The sequence below is a fragment of the Aythya marila genome (assembly GCF_965140915.1).
Source record: "Aythya marila genome assembly, chromosome: 11".
NCBI lineage: Eukaryota > Metazoa > Chordata > Aves > Anseriformes > Anatidae > Aythya > Aythya marila.
In genome coordinates this window covers 18673148-18690485 of record NC_139052.1, presented here as the reverse complement: position 1 = coordinate 18690485, position 17338 = coordinate 18673148, and the positions used below count along the sequence as shown (strand labels likewise).

General features: G+C 44.5%; 1 protein-coding gene across 3 annotated transcripts in view; it reads right to left on the bottom strand.

Moving 5' to 3' along the window:
* Positions 1–17338, bottom strand: part of LRRK1 (leucine rich repeat kinase 1) — a 75265-nt gene that overhangs the window by 55230 nt on the left and 2697 nt on the right. For 2 of the 3 annotated variants that reach the window (XM_082769603.1, XM_082769604.1), the window contains exons 2-3: positions 16632–16847; positions 336–499 (exon numbers count right to left, since the gene is read on the bottom strand). In XM_082769603.1, coding sequence (XP_082625729.1) covers positions 336–499; positions 16632–16698 — 231 coding nt within the window. In that variant the 5' untranslated portion in view covers positions 16699–16847. Of the gene's footprint in view, positions 1–335; positions 500–15632; positions 15850–16631; positions 16848–17338 lie in introns of those variants that run through there. The other variant, XM_082769605.1, reaches the window with a different exon arrangement.

The following is a 17338-nucleotide window of genomic DNA, read 5'->3' as shown; positions in this document are numbered from 1 at the left end:
CACTGACCCCAGTAAAGCCAGCAGGGGTTTTACCATCCACTTCAGTGTCGACAGGATTTCTGCCCTGTGGTTCCAGCCCTTGATGCTGTTCCCATGTACACTTTTCCCTGTGGTCTGTCTCATCTTTCTGAGCATTGTTTTCAAGGGCAAATACTGTCCCTGAGCACAATCCTGAAGTGCCCCACGCAACCAGACATGTCTGGGACCCTGTAGCACCAGTGTGACACACATAACTGAACAGATTGTCTGCACGAGGAGCAGTGGAAGACAGCAGCTCAGCATTCAAGGGTTTCTTTCCCAAAAACATTTGAGAAAGAGGAGTAATCTAATCCTACCTTTTCCACTTGCAGTGCCGTCTCCTCACATGACAATTTAATCAACTCTTGGGCTTTAGTGGTGTCTCCAGCTTTGTAAGCAGCCTGAATGCTTTCTGTAACGGGTGTCTGAATTATGGAGACTTCGCCGACTGTGGACTGCTTGCCACCCATGTCCACAGTTCCTGCAGCAAAAATAGAAAACAGGTGTCAGGAAGAAGTCCCTCTTTATTACTCAAGTACAGCTGCAACATCAATGCACCCTGGCAACACAAAGTGGTGAGTTATTAACAGCAAAATATTTACTGCATACAATTGAATAAAAAAGAGGAAAAAATGTCAACGCTAAATTTTCTGATATAGGAAAGTGATAATAAAGTACTTTCCAGCAGGGACATGAAAGTGAAAGGGACAACAAGTTCCCCAGTTGTTCCCAGAGGTGGTTTCCAAAGGAAGGTGTGAAAAAAGCTCACACAGACACGGATACATAGGCTCTGCTGCAACCTGCCATGCTTGGCCCCTGGCTACAGGAAAACAGGGAAAAAAATGCTTATTTGCAATTGGTTAAAGTCCTTAAAGCCCAAAGGTTTTCACAAGTAAACAAGGATTATTTTTTTTAATAATATCTATCTATATATTAAATAGACACACATGTAATTCAGGGGGTAGTTTAATGCAGTCTGGAGAAAGAAGTAAATTTGGACCAATCTATAACCGTCAGTAAGTATCTTTGAATAATGCAGTCTGAAATCATCCATACATTCTGCCTAACGCTTCTCATCAATTATTTAAATGAAGCTCGAATCACTCAGACACTGGAGACAGCTCCAGAGATTTGTGCCATTAAAAACGTGCCTGCATCAATAACCTTTCTCAGATGATGCAGAACGTGTGAAGGACAAACAACAGAAACGAAGGCAGATGAATGTGATATTAAGTTACAGCACAATTAACAGCATCTCAGAGTTCATGTAATACAGACAGATGCCTCATAATTCTGTAGTTTTAGGAGGTACATGGAAAAAAAAAAATCCAGCATTTGCTCCAGTATTTCGGAGCAGACCAGCCACCTATAATGGATTTCTAAGAATATTGCTTGTTTTAATCCTCTTTTTCATAGACACCACAGGTAGGAAATTCAAATGATTCCTAGGGGGATGGAAAAGAGAACTTTAAAGCAAAATAATTCTCCAATGTAACCGGTTCAGTTCTGGCCTAGCGCAGATGGGAGTGAACACTGCAGTGACTGCAACATGCAGCCTCCCCCGTGCTCGGTGCCCTGTGATGAAATCCCGAACCTAGAGAGAAGCTCTGGAATTCCCCTTGGAGGAAAGAATGCCTCGTGTCGGAGATCCAAACCAGCTGGAGAGCTGAGCAGGAAGCCCTGCAGATCGGGGCTGACAGAACACAGAGATTTGAAGCAAGTTCGTATAAATAAATGCTGAAAGAAGGGACCGGTTTTATTTCCTTTCAGCCTCGATCCTAATTTGGGGGGCTATCACTCAAGATCCAGAGCTAGAGCCAATTCCTAGTGCACAGGCACATCCTTTCCACCAAAGCATTGAGCAGGGCCATCCCTCTGTGTAAACCATGGCTGGGGAAGGTGGAGGCACGAGTGTCTCGTGGTCAGAGATTCATTTAGGGTCCAGGAGACCCCAGTGTCACTTCCTCACCTAGTAGGCAGGCCTCCAGGCACCTCCACACCCTGCTCACCAGATATCTTTTTGGGGAAGCCTTTCCCACCTCTCCTGCTGGAACAGCCCTGCTGTGCAGTTGGGATGAGCAAATCCACTGGGCCAGCTCGCACAAGGACCACAATTTCTCTAGCTGCAACACAGACCTTCCAACCCAAAATTAACGACATCTCGAGCTCGCTTTTCCTCGTTTTGACCCCCTCTTTCAGATGTGCCCATCACTAAGTAATTCGTGAGCAAGTGTGTATCACCAGGGCCACCACAAGGAAGCTGAAGAAATGAGCAACAGTTCTACTGTAACCGAGGGAAGGAGGAACTCAGCAAGACAGACCCCAACCCCAAGACAGCTTCTGTGTTTCACCCAGTGACTACTTCACGAATGTATCTGACTGACGTGTCATGCTTCCTCATGCACTTTTGGCCCCCGCAACACTTCTTAAATCCTTTCCAGCGTAATGGTTGAGCTATAACCACAGCTAACATCACCACCAGTAGGAGAACATGGGCTGGCCCTCACCCATCACGGACTTCTGGACACTCTGGCACTGGAAGGTCACAAATGCCTGGCTTCACGAAGCCTATATGCTCCCAGAGTTACCTGGCAAAGTCCTCAAGATAGTAATTTTAGTCCCTAAATGAACTTTTAGCCTTGTCTTAGGCAAATATAATTTTTCTATTGATCTAATAAAAACATACTAGTGAGGCTACGTTTGAACATCCATCAAGTAGAAGTCAATAAAAGCCTCATTGAATGTAAGTAATCTGGGCAATTCTACTGTTTAAAACTGATATATTTGTATTTAAACATCCTTGGCAGAAAGACAGTGCTGCTCGTCATTCAAGTTTCTCATGTAGCTGTCATCAAAACTTCCTTCTGTGTTTGTATTCTGCAGAGTAAATCGACCTCTCGCCTAAGAAGACCTGGAAAAAAAAGATGTCAAAGATCTTTACCAAAAAAAGATCTTACAGTTGAACTAATTTTAAGCCTGAAAAGAGCAAAACTGATGAGTCACAGAGTGATAAAAAAGCTTGCCCCCAACCAGCAGCTGTACCCACACGATTCTGTCAAAGTGAAGTTGAGATTTCAAGCGTTCAATGAGACAAGGTGGGCCACCCGCCCTTGGGTTCCCAGAAAACACCAAGCCACCCATCGCAAAGCTAAGCGTGGCGTGGAGCAAACTACCCAGTTCACAGAGGGCTTTCTGGTGACTTTAGAAATGATCTACTGACTTCTGGTATACAAATGGAAGATAAGAAGCAGCATATTTTATGAGCTCAGTTTATACTCGCCAGTAGGAAAAAGAAAGAGGAGAAGTAAATTCTACTGAATAAAAGCTGGTTTATTTCTAAAAGATCCATGGCTGAACTACCATCAGTACTGCAGTCATGTAGGCTGGGAATAAAATTTTGCCAATATATGCATCAGCTATTTTTAGTAAAAAATCTGGGCTGAAGTCCAAAGAAATTCTGCCTATATCTTTAACCCTACAAATCTCATGTTTTTTTTTTTTACCTGAACTCTTTGTGGCTGTCATAATAGGGTCTCCTCAAATCCATATAGCCTCGAGCAACACTGTTAGGAGAGCAGTAAGTGAAACTGAATGATACTGAAACTGTTTTCAGACTATATCCATCCATGTGCTGATTATTTACACCTGGATGTCCTAAAATGTTTTTAATTCTTGGATTACACAGACTCAGGAACCAGCTTCTGCACTTTGCTCAGTAGGGTCTACATTAATATTTGACAATGCATGCGGCATAGCAAGTTATGATATTCTGTTACGATACACTTCTTGGGTACTCCTGTAATAAAGGGCTACGAGAAACTCCAGAAGCTCTTACACACTCACTGTGATTTCCCCTGGTTTGGGGAAAAGCAGATAAACGAAGCCTATTTGGACTGAGGAGGAATGGTGTGGGGTCATTCTCTAACATATTTGAATTTCCATGCAAATAAGGCCATGGGATTTACTCCCTATTTCTGCATCTTCTTTGTTTAGTTTCTCCAATGATCCACAGCTGCTTTGCTGGCTTTCTGCTAAGGACTGTAAGCAAACCAAGTGCTGTTTGTAAAAGGAAAATGGGGGCATTTGCCGACATTAAATACATATCCTTCACCTATTCCTCCCAGCACTTAACAGCCTGCACCAAATAAACTACCTTTGAAATCAGGAGCAGGAAATATTTCCAGTGTTTAATACTTTGGAAGTGATTTTTTAAGTTTGGCTTTGCAGCAACAGCTTTTAATAAAAGCTAAAGGCAAGACTAATTTTCATTTTAAAAATATTCCAGTGGAAACAGTGGTTATCAATAAAAACAAAAACAACAACAACAACAACTGTGTTATTTTATTGCCATTCAGAGGTTACAGCAGCATCAATTTAAAAATGCAACAGACTGCACGGTCCCAGCTGAGAGAAGCAAAATGAAAATAGGTCTAATTAATAATAAGGGGTACCAGAAGAGTGTCAGAGAGATATGCAGTTACACCCAGTCTTAGGCCGTGTTATTAGAGCAAGTGAAAAAAAAAGATAAAATTTCTAAACTGACATTGTGCCATTATCAATAAAAAGGTGAGGGTCTGCAGGTCAATGCTGTGAATCAGCAAAGAGCTGCGTACCAGAACAGCACATTGTACAGATTATTACCTTTATGTCCCAAATCACTGCATCCCTGTCTTTAACATACAGCCTCAGAAATTTTAAGTGCTGCATTAGCCCCTTTGATAAGGTAGGTGCTTGGGGAACTGACTAGGATATTTTTGTTCATTAGAGAAAGGTATAAATGAGATGTTTAACACAGGATAAAATAGGGCAGGAAGCTAACTTACTCCACAACAGATTTAACAACAACAATAAGACTTTAAAACTGCTACTGACCTTGTCATAATTTGTGCAGGTGTTTCCAGAGAGAGAAGCAAATCAAGACGATGGCTGTAGCACAGCCTCCCATTCGGCGATGCTCAGTTTAGCTATTAATTCCTAGGACCGTGAGCCATCCACCTCTGCTTCAGCACAAGCAGCTCTTACAGTGGCCACTGGCTGGCTGGCGGCTGCTTCGTCTGAATTAACTACTGCATTTTAGCCTTGACAGTTATTTTCATCCCCATGTCCCATTACGGTGAAATCCAAGCCTCTGGTTCAGAGAGGATCTGGGGATGGGGGTGGGCAGGGAGGCTGCCTTTCCGGGCTGAGCTCAGACATTAATTCCTCAACAGCACCAGATGGCTCCAGCTAACCTCCACCAGCTTAATCTTTGGCCATTTTGACTTCTGAGCCCTGCCCCAGAGCTGAGGTCTAAAGCGCCCTGAATATTCAAAATCACCCCTCCCGAACTCTTCAAAACTCCCAAGAGTTGCTGGATGTTTTTTAACGCTGCTCTACCAAAGCTTTGGCAGGCTGCTCTGCAACATTCATGGAAAGCCCTATTATTTCTGAGGCTCGGAACTAGAGTCTCTGTAACAGCCTCATCTATCTCCCATCGCCCTGAAAAACTCCAGATTAACAAAGGGAACAACAGCCAACAGGAAGCCTCCAGCGATTTCAAGGGATGATGGATCTGTCCTACAATGTGCTTTCCAATGAGATTGGGGATGAAAATGTTGTTGATCCTAGGGAAATTTCTGAGATAGTGAAACATATTCCCATCCCAAGGCAGGAAGAAAAAACAAACGTCCATTTGATACAATAACATAAATATATTTTTAAATCAGTCCCAGTCAGTCAAAATGTCTCATGAAACAAATACATCTTTTCTGTTCCTTCTCTAATAATTCAAAATAACTTTTTTTTTTTTTTTAAATATATATATATATGTTAGCAGGTTCCATTCATTTCTCACTTAAAAGACAGTCATGGGCCAAGATCTGGCCCCAGGAGGGGGCTGTTCCCCGCCTGCCCACCTGGCCCCATAGGCAGGAGCTGGCCCAGAACCACCCAAGGGAAGGTCCCGCAGCAAAAAGCCTGGGATCTGTTTTGTCTTGTTTTCAGATCTAGGAAAAATACGTATGGCCCAATCCATTCTTGTATCAAACAAAGCCAGCAGGATTAAAAAGTGGTGAGGAGCACTTATAAAAGTCCCTGTGAGGAGACAAGGAGAGAAAGTTATGGGGAATTGGACTGCGGGGTGGCAAGAGGGTTTATCTGGGAAATCCAGCATCCCTGTGCAGGGGCCATGACAGAGCTGGGCCATGTCCTTCCAACCCTAATTAACATCTCTTCTTAATGAGTAAGACGTGCCAATTTCTCAGGACAATGAGAGAACCCTCCACGCGCATTTTTTCTGCCTATTTTATGTGGTTTGATTTCACCCAAACATCCATTATTTAAGCTAATTACTGGCATGGCTTTACACTACCATCTGCCTGCCAAGCCAGTGGAAAAATTGATATATTTAGTACAAGTATAACCTGCCTCCACGACAGAGCTCACAACCGATGCTCACTGCCCCAAAAGTAAGCTAATAACCCTATAAAAGGCCAGACTCAAAGCATAGAAAAATGCTTCGAATACAACAATTAAGTACTAAAGGGATCTTTTTCAACATTATTGCATAATCCAGTATTATTTTAAAATTGTTTACATGCCAGTACAATGAATGCCAACTGCTTAGCTGCAATAAACGCTTGCCAGCAAGCACACAGGATTTTGGAAATGACGTGCTGACAATTTTAGGTACAGCAATGCAAAGTGACCAATTACCACCAGAGCCACTGGAAATTTCCTATTTAGAACCACTCTTAACCTGCAAGGAAAAAAACATTTGCTAATGCAAACCTGAGAGGAAAAAATTAAGTCCTGGACAGAAAACTGCTCTGGACTCCTGCCTTTTTCAGGGCTCCAGAATTGAATTACAAAAACCAGACAGCTCAGAAAGCTTCAGCTCTACATCCATACAGTCATTTCTCCATCACCCGGGATAACGAGGAGAGGAGAAGGCAGAAAAGCCTCAAATACTGACAACAATGAGACTTGGCAGGTTTGGTGGACACTAACACTGATAATGAAGCCTCTGCCTGTCACAGCACTGAGACGGGGTCGAAAAGCTCTGCCAGGCCCGAACAGGCTCCTGCATTTGTGCACATGCCTCCCAGACTCTACAAATGACTTATTTTGCCCAAGAAGTTCAAATGAATTAGTTATTTCTAATATTGCTTCTAGGCAGGGGAGGAATGAGGTAGAGGCCAACCTCCTGCAAGGACCAGGCACAGGTTGGGTCCTGCAGTGAAAGGGGACCCCCACATCCTTCCCTTACATCTTCGGGGTGCAAAGGATCAGCAAAGACCACAGGGATTAGTGACACAGTGACAGAAATGTCACCGTGTTGTTCCACTCCTAAGGGAGAGAGCCTGAGGAAAGCAAGCGAGCTCCAAATGGCCAGAGCCACGGTTGCGGTATTGAAAATACAAATGACTCAGCTCTAAGTGAAAGTTTCTATTTTCATCTTTTGGCTTCAGTGATTTGGTTCCAATCCTACAGCTTGAATCATTCAGAAATATGCTTTCACATGCAAGGCCAGCTATGCCACTCTTGCTTTCCAAAATGTAAATTGGGATATACATTAAGCATGCAGAAGTATGACCATGCTTTTGGGTTTTCTTCGTGTCCGTTTCCAGGCATGGCTGGAAAGAGAGGATTATTAAATCATGAAAGGTGTCTCTAATGAAGCCATTCCTGTCCAACTGAACCAAATATTACACCCATGAAACCAAACCAGGCTTGGATTTCCATTTGAAACTTCACAAAATAGAATTTCACGGCTAACTTGGGTTTATTTTGAAACTTTCCCATTTCCCTAATGTTCAAGCTTTCATCAGAATGGTAAAATTCCCATGCATCATTGTTCTCTTTCTTTCAGACCGATCATTTGCTCAATATTCTTCTAAAAAGTTGGCACTTCAGCACACAGGGGAAGCAGCAAGTCACAGCCAGTCCCCTTATGCTTCATCCTCCTTAGACGTACATTTAAAGCCAGCTTAAGGGAGAAGCAACTGCTTTGAGCCCCATCGTATGACAGGGGTCCTGGGCAGATGCTGTAACCTGCACGGTTGCCAGAGTCCTTCCTCCTTTCCCCAAGGAAGCACTGCAGGTCTCTTATAGAACCTGAATGCATGAAGGTTTTGGAAAGACTGGCCCGAAAGGAGGTAAAAAAGGGGAAGCAACATGAAAAAGATAAGTAAAAATAACTTGCGTGACTCCAGTTTATCACGTTCAAGGAGAGCTACAACAATCTGAAGAGCTGAAGAAGATGAATTAAGAAATGGACAGTCTAATTACAAGATTAGAGATGAAAAGAGCTTGGTTTGTTGCACATGGAAAAATGAAGGCTGGACAGGGATGCGAGCATTGTCTATAAATACATCCAGAGGGAGACACCAGGGAAGAAGAGCTATTTATGTACAGGGTACAAACACATTTCAGCTGCCAATTAGAAGAAAGTTTAAAGTGTTGGAGGAATGAGGCTTCAGAACAGTCCTCTAGAAAAAGCAGAAAGGACAGACCCGTCAACTCATTTAGAAGATGCTTTGAACAAGGTTTAGGAGGGTGACAGCAGGACACTGACCCACGCAACCCTCCAGTCCCACAGCCTGCATTCCTACTTTACGCCTGCTCTAAAGTTAACACAGCTATTGGGCGCTAACAGGTATAAAAAAGACTACTTTGAAGAAAGTTGGTAGTAAGGGAGGGTGTCCTTTATCAAACCAAAGAGCAATACTCTGGAAAATAAAATAAAAGTTGAGAAAGCGAGGCTCTGCTCCAGCTTCTACTGAACTCGCTGTGAGTGCTTCCACCAGCATCCATGCAGAAGGAGCAGATCCTCAGAAGTTTCCAGGAGAAAATATCGAGTAGGGAAGATTACTTTAGCAGCTGTGTCTGGAACAGAAGAGAAAGTTTTTTTGAAAATGCCTCTGCTGCTGGCCAAGGCAGTGCAGGTCCTGAATCAGGCTGCGTGATGATGTGCTGCCATAAATGTAATGGGCTACCAAAAAAACCCCACCACCTTCCATATCTGGTGACAAAACCTACAAGAGGCAGAAGTGCCTGTATTTGAGAGGGGAAATATTTCCCTTTCGTTTCCTGATGTCTGAGAATGTCAACATCCATTTCAGTGGAAGAAAGACATGGATTTTGTCTGGGAGGATGCTGCGTTCAGCTGAAGGTGCGTGCTGTGAACCCACTGCAGCTCACAGCATTGTTAGATGGTTGCTCCAAGGTGAAGAGGGCAAAACCAGGCAAGGCATGTTTCCTTCCTACCAACATATGATGAACACAGATCCAGTGCATGTGAAAACCTTGCCCAATCCATCCAAAAAAAAACTTTAATAGCTTTTATTCATACCCCGTTATTGTGTGGAAAGTCCTACATGCAACACATCGGAGAGCTGTGACCGTGATTACAAGCCAACTTCAGGAGCCAGACATTTTTGTTTTCCAAGCTACATTTGAGATCTGAAAAGGGATCCTCTCCATTAGTGTTAAAAAAAAAAAAAATGTTCCTGTTTGATGCAAAAATAAAAGCTTTTTCAAAGGCTCTTTGATGTGCAAGACAGAAAGACATGCAGGCAGATTCTGAAGGAGGTCTTGTCTTAAGCAATTACCAGCACTCCTTTTGAATCTTACTCCCCAGACAGAATTTTAATGTGAAGTAGATAATCACACTGCAGAGCGTATCAGCTCTAAACCTTGTGGCTTTTCAATTAAGCAGCAATAACCTGTAGTCGAAATACTCCCTGCCCAACAAGGGAATAAAACAAACAACCCCGAACCAACTAAATCCAGGTGAAGCAATTCTGAAGCTTTTCAAAGGTCTCATTCTGAGCTCTTCTCGGGCAGCCAGGCCAGTTTTCCAAGCGATATTCTGATCATTAAAACAAGCAGTGATGTAATTTCCACAGCAACCACAAACATACCAAGAATATTTGAGCTAAATTTATCCAGACTTCTTGTTTGAATCACTGCTTCGGTTCGTTATTTTTCCACGATCTTCAGCGCCGTGCAGAAAAGGAGCTGTGGGCAGCCTGGGACGGGGCTCTCTCTGCAGCACTGTCTGAAATCCCAATCTTCGTGCTTGCAAGCCACTTAGTGACTATTAGTAGGGAATTTTGGTCGCTGTCCAGCTCCCATCTCCCCAGGTCCCTGCTCTTTCACCCTTCACCCTCCTCCTCCCTTCCTGTGGCAGAATGACCCCTTTCCTCTCCTCCACATTGTGAGGCAACGCGAGGCTCGTCTCTGTGGCTGAGAATTTCCCCAAATCACTGCAGACCTGCTGTCCTGCCCCTCCAGGAGATGGTGGGCTGCAGAACGAAGAACCCACACCACTCTGCAGCAGACCCCCAGCCCTTCGCTGTGGTCCTGAGCCCTACACCAGGAGAGCTCAGCCTGGGAAGGGGTCACCACCTTCACCAGCAGGTGATGCACTTTTTGGATTGCAGGGATGCAAAAACTGAATCATCAATGAGACGTCACGGGTCTCCACCCTCTCTTCCAACATGCCCAAGGTGGTGATTGCCATGGCAAGAGGCACTGGGTGTCTGCAAAACCTGCAGCATAATCTCTAAGATCTTACTCCATCGATACTGCTGTTGTGCTATAGGAATCTTTTCTTTTCAGCTGTCACATTTTACCACGGTCGGACATGTCCTTGCTGACTCCATTTCAGTTTCAGGATCAGCCTCCCAGTTTGCCTGCCTGTCACACAGCTGTGCACGTTTTAAGGGCAGTCTGTTATTTCTCAAAGCGCTCCTTTCTGTTTGTTTTGTTTGTTTGTTTACCAGAAACTTCAACCCACGCATCCCCTCTGCCTGCAGGAGGGCTTTCTGAAGCATGAAGGCTTTTCCTAAAACCTAGACTTCTTTTGTAGGGCCTCCCCTTAAGCTAAAGCAATGCACAAATTCAAAGCATGCACATTTTTATCATGAAGCTATCAGTAGCCTAGATCAGCGGGCTGCTGCTGTAGTTATGTATATGCAAAGAAGCAATGCTGACCCACTAAAGAGCACAGGCTGATTAAGGAAAGGAATTAAATATCGGCCTAACTTGAGGTAAAATCCAAGACAGAACCTATTAAGGGCCATAATTCACCTATGTGGCAGACTGGGAGCTGAATGGCATTAAATCCATCCCCCGACACCCTCATCTACAATGCAAACATTTCCTCCCAGCTAGCAGCCTGCTGCCAAGCGCAGCCCTGGCAGCTCCTTTATTGATCAGAGAAATGAAAAACAAACAAACCGCAGACCTGATGCTCTAAGGATCCCTGAAGATCGGATCCAGAGCCTGTTACGCCAGTGCAGAGACTTTAATGGGTCTTACATAAGGCTCCCAAAGGCTTTGAAGAGGATGAAAAAAAAAATAAATTCATAGCACTTTCTTTAATGCAAGTATAAAATTGTCTGTAACATCACTGGCAAAACAGTAAATCAATTACAGGCCTGGTAAAGACCGAGTCAGTGTGAACTGTATCAATTGTTTTTTCCCCACTGCAACGGAGGGTAACAGTTCTGGCTACAACCACAGTGCCAACCTCACCTGCTTTATAATTAGTCAGGTAGTTAAGGGCTCTCTGTGTGCAGGTTCTACGTGCCAAGGCTTTTTTTTACTTCCCTTATCGGCTCATCTTTGTTTTTTTTCCAGGAGTCTTGACAGAGCTGTCTTAAGTTACATTTCAGTGTACCGATACATCCTAAGCTGGATAAAAAGGTGGAAAATAAAGCTGTGTAGGAAAAGGTAATGCCATATAAAGCTCAGACAGGGACTGGTGTTCCACTACTGCCCGTACATCCCTACCTTTCAGGCTGGACTCTCTGCCCAGCAGGGTCTGTACTGCACCGCTGCCTCTCCCAGCACCTCTGCCCTCGAGTTCAAGAACAGACCGGCTTTTGTGGCATCCACCAGGAAAAGCTGCTCCTGCCTCCACTGAGACCTAAGTGCTCCTTTACATCCCGTGACTCCAGAAGGGCACAGCACCCCCAAGCCAAACTCCCCACTAGCACAAGAATCCATTTTCCAATGCAAGCAGCTCCTTCAGACCCCTCTGATTCACAAAGAGAGGCATCTCCTAGGGTATGTTCTGAAGGACAGTGCTTAGCACCCAGACTCTGAAAAACCAGTTCAGAGCATCTCAAACAAGGCACCTAACTGCACGTGTCCCCACGTTCACTGCCCTTTTGGGAAACCCTGGCTGGGCTCAGCGGGATGGTGCAATGCGGCTGGGCTACAGCCTGCAGAGCAGAGCAGGCTCACCACAGGCATGTTCTGCTGGCCTTCCGCATTAGCAGTTGGCCCCATGTGAGATTTCACCACTTCTGTATGAAGTGTGTATTTAAATATGTTTAAAAATACAAGCCTATTACCGCTGTACTAGTGTACTTCCTATTCCTGCCTAGCACTTCCTACTTCTCCTTCTGCAGGGCATTGCTGAGACTCACATAAAATACCTGCTCTATTTTTTGTGTCCTCCCACGCCGCCTGTTTTTTTTACATTTTGCTTGTAGGAATACTTTCAATTCACTTTTTAGTCTCAAATTAACTTGCAGCTTAACAAGTAGGAAGAAAAACAGAAAACCTACAAGGCTCGTTGCACAGAGCTTCAAGCAAGCAGCACGCTTTGCAGGCCTCAAGTGCGCTCGGGTCGCTTCCCAGATGCTCTCCTGGCCCTTTGCTCTGCCATACCATCGTAGCAGGCTCAGGTGATGCCACTACCTCCACTGTGAGGATGGAAAAAAACAGGGCAGAGAGTGCAAGTACCTTTTTCCTTCTCATACAGCACAACATGCCTCAAATGGGGCTAAGGTGACGTGCCCTGAGATGCAGCCACTGGCTGTAGCCCCGTGCACAGGGCTGTAAAGATGCAAAGCTTCACACGGGACTTTCACAAGGAACGAAGTGATACCAGGGGTGCTGCACGCACCAGCTTTGGCTTCTTCCTCTATTCAGCTGGAAAAAATTTATGAGCAAAGATATTCACACCACCAAACACAAGTTCCTGCCCTTCATGTGGAAGGCACCAAAACCAGCAGGGCGAATTATGAAGGAAAGACAGCAGAGATCTCATCTGGAGGCCACGCACAGGGTGGGCCCTGGCTACTTGGAGTGCTACAGAGAAGCCAGGATCTCCCTGGAGCCTTGTTCTGCTTACGTGGGTTTCATGTGAAGCCAGACTGACAGCCTGGGAGGCTCAGGTTATTCAGCAAGAACCAAACAGAAAAGCTGTGGAGGTTTCCAGCCCTCCACCTCCAGCACCGTGGCCTCCTCACCACGAAGGCCTCAGCCCCGTTTGCCCATCGCTTCCATCGCTTGTGAAACTTTCCGTCCAGAATTGCAGCAGCTCCCTCTCGGTGCCTCTGATAAAACGACCCGTTAGCTCCTCCAGCTCAGCTCCTCGGGCTGGAGGTTTGCCTGTGATTCAGGAGGTGGCAGCAGCTCTCCCTCTGAGTCAGTGCTGAGCCACGGCCGGGTTGCAAAGGTCACTGCCATCGTGGGTCGCCCGGATAAAACACGAAGCCCCAGGAGCTGCAGGGTCACCACGGCCCCTCTGACACGCAGCTGGTCTGCCCCAAATTCCAGCACAGATCAGTATATTCCAGCTACTTGCCTCATTTTAACATCCGTGTCCCTTTTCCAGGCATATTGCATGTGCATGCTTCCCTCAAAGAAGTCGTGAATGCCATAAATTTTTCAAGCAACCCTCACTGGCATCGTTGCTCCTCATTATGTAACATTACATACACTCTAACGCAGCACACCTTTTCAACATTCATCTCTAGATTTAGCAGGAGAGAAGAGACACCCTCTGGTGTGTTGGGAAGATAATCCAATTCCAGCTCAGAGACACACACAAAGCGCACACGAACGCTCTGGGACTTTGAATAAAATTATCGGTAAGAGAGAGATAAGCTCTCTAACAAAACTATTCTTACATTTCAGAGGACGATGATTGCTTTTCTACGTCTTTGCTGAACTGTCTCCTAGAAACTCATCTGAGAATTAAATGCTAGCTGTAAAATTCTGTACGATTCAGAGAAAACAAACAGCCTGTAGAAAGGAGATGAATCTCTATTATGTTCTAGACATTCATGTGCTGATATCTTTGGGCTTCCATTGTATTTCCTACAAGAACCACATTATGTCACCTCCATTATATTATGCAGAGCTCTTTAACCCAGTTTAAAAAAAAAACACACACTGCTTCACGAGATACTGCAGCCGCCCCCGTACCTCTGCTCGCTTTCTTTCTTTTAATTAGGATAACATGAACCAATCTAGGAGAGGGGAAGCTAGGTCTGAAGAGGCGAGGGAGGTGCTGACAGCACCCGAAGGGGAGCATCATTCTGCACTCCGGTGACAAACCCTCCCTGCTCTGCTGGCAGCGGCCAGCCAAGCCCCACGGCATCCCCGGGGGCTGCACGGGGTCCGGTGGTGAAACACGGCTCTCACTCGCTCTCGGGGGAAGCGGGCATCCTGCTGGGACACCGGCGAGATTCCTGCCGCAGCCAAGCGAAGCAGCAGCGGAGACACGAGCAGATGCAGTGAGGTGAGCCCACGTTCTCCTATGCTACACTTGCTGACTTGTATTAGTGACGCCGTGGGTGCATTCTCCCTGTGAAGATCTGGCCAAATGTGTAGCTGTCAGGAAAAAAAAGCCCTACAGCCTTCCAGGCACCGCTGTACCTTGTGAAAGCCCTCGCACCCTATGCCCATCCTTCCTGCCTGAAGCAGGCTCCAAGCTTTTGGGGTGCTCAGGGGGTCCCCAGCGCCGCAGGAACCGTCTGTGGTGTCACTTCCCTGCGGGTCCCACTGAATGGGAGCAGGAGGCTGCATCCAGGCTGTGAATAAATGCATGTAAACAATAGATTCAAATGTGGAGGCTGAATGAGTCACTGCATTCCTGCATTCGAGTTGTGTAACAGGATCCAAATGCAGAAAGAGGACCAGCTAACTTAGGGAGTGGACCAGCTAGCTAATAACAATTATTCTTGGCAGGATTCAGCCCAGGAAAAAAAAAAAAAAAAAAAAAAAAAGAGTTTAAACATGTACAGTATGCTCATAAAAAACTAATCTGCTAGGGCAGCACCAGGTCTTAAGCTTTCCTAGGGTCACTTGGCCAGTCTTCCAAAAACTGTTTATCAAATAAAACAGTCCAGGCATGTAAGGATAGCAGAGTTATACCAGTAAGATTCGTATGCCTCCAGCTAGGCGGTTTAACTGAATATATTTACATAACAAACATGTAAGAAATTTCTCAGAATAAAAACCACGTTCACAATGTAGAAAATAATTTATACCCTCTCCTCTTCTGAATTCATTATTCACTCAAACTGATTTGCTTATTTGCTGTATCTTTAAAAAGCAAGAAAAACTTGTCAAATCACTATCGCAGAACAAAAATTTAGCAATTCTTAACACTTAGCACAGATTAAAATACTTCTCATTAAGAATACTTCACATAGCTTAGTATTCAAATGGAGTTAATTTCTTCCAGAGAGAAACTCATAGGATAGAATTCAACTATTTCAACGATATTCAATAACCAAATGCTTACAGTTATTATAGAGAGATACAATGCTAAATAATGAAAGCAAAACCAAACAAAATCAGTAGCACAGAATAAGCAGAATACATACGGAGAGTGGAAAGAGTTCCCAGAGCTCCCTGTGACGCTGGTGAGAAACGTCTTTAGACAAGACAAGGCAGCCTCTGAATAAAGTACCAGGTTTTGCTTCATAGTTGCTGATAAAATCCAAAATAAGGCTGCAAAAACATTAGCTTCTACTGAAGCCTGCTTACTCACTACGAAGCGTCAAACACACCTTCATCCCACACTTAAAACGCAGATGCCGCCTCCTAATGAACTGTTTGTTGCACGGGGGGAATACCATTATACAATAAGCAGAAGGCTATTTCTTGATGCAGAAACATAACTGGGTTTTGGCTCAGAGAAGTACAGCACTGCCTAGGAACTGAAGGGTTCTGCATTAAGAAACAGCCAAAAATAATTCGGCTGTACAAAAAACCAAGCAAACAAAAAAAACAATAAAAAAACTAATTAACAGGAAACAACCTGAAGCATACGTCCCTTCCTAAAGAGAAATTTCCACCTATGGATTTATTATGTTGTATAAATGCAGACCTCCTAATCCATCCCACCAATACATTACTGTAAGTTACTGAACCAAAGCTGAGAGCAAAAGTGGAGCAGGCTAGTATCTGCTCAGCCTGAGAAACTGTGCTCTGATTTTAGCAGCTTTCATACCCTGAATACACACTGCATCAGTGGCTGGGAACATATTTGCATTCGCATGCTGAAAAAGCACAGATCTTGTAAAACATATTTAGGAACTGCTGAGACATGATACATGTATTGACTAATTCCGTAGGCTTTGGGAGAAAATTGGTCTTCACAGAAATGCTATTCTTATCACCTGAACAGTCCAACGTCATTCCCCTTGCAAGTAAAACTCCTTGCTCTGTACTGTAGATTTTCTAAAATTAAGGCTCAAAGCACTCAAAGATCTTTCATATATTCAGATTTCATTGAAACTCAGTGGCAGCTGGCTAGCGAGTTCCCTTAAAACCTTCCGCTCCCAATTTGAACAGGAAAGAAAAGAAATCGTCCTATTTACCATTCTGTGGGTCCATGTTGCTCTCTCTGGAAACAGCGGATTCCTCAGTTCCCACACACCAGTACATTCTGGGTCGTAGTTGTGAAGATTGCACAGGCAAACTTTCTGCAGCACTCGAAACTGAGTAGTGTTGTCCAAGCTGAGTGATCTCTGTCAATTAAGTGCAGGAACGGAGTAACTGCTAGTGAGCACCATCTTGAAGAGCCATAATTTACCCTGTTTAAAAATAAATGGCAAAACAAATTAATCATTCTAGTAGAGAAAGCGCAAGATGCTTATTCCCGTCTGAATGCTACTTTGCAGAAATGCACCCATCAGCCTATGCAAATATAAATACAATTATTTCCATAATGGCTTTGTTCAAAGAACACAACGTGAATTAACAGAGGAGACTAACAAAGTCTGCACTATAGAAAAGATAGATAAATGTTACCAATTTTTCTCCACCAAAGCTGACTCTTTGGTGAGTCTTTGGGTGGAGGGTGGCGGGGGTGGGCAGGGGTCACAGCTGCAGTTTCAGACTCTCCACAAGCTAGTGTAAAGGCAGAGCATTGAAACGACGAAACGCAGCTGGAAAAATCCTAAATGCAACCTCAAAACCTTTCCCATCCGCAAAGAAGACTGTGGCTCTTGTGCAACTCCACCGTGAGAAACTGAAAAATAGTGACGTGGTTACTGAGCCCATTCTCTATAGAAAAGAGAAAACA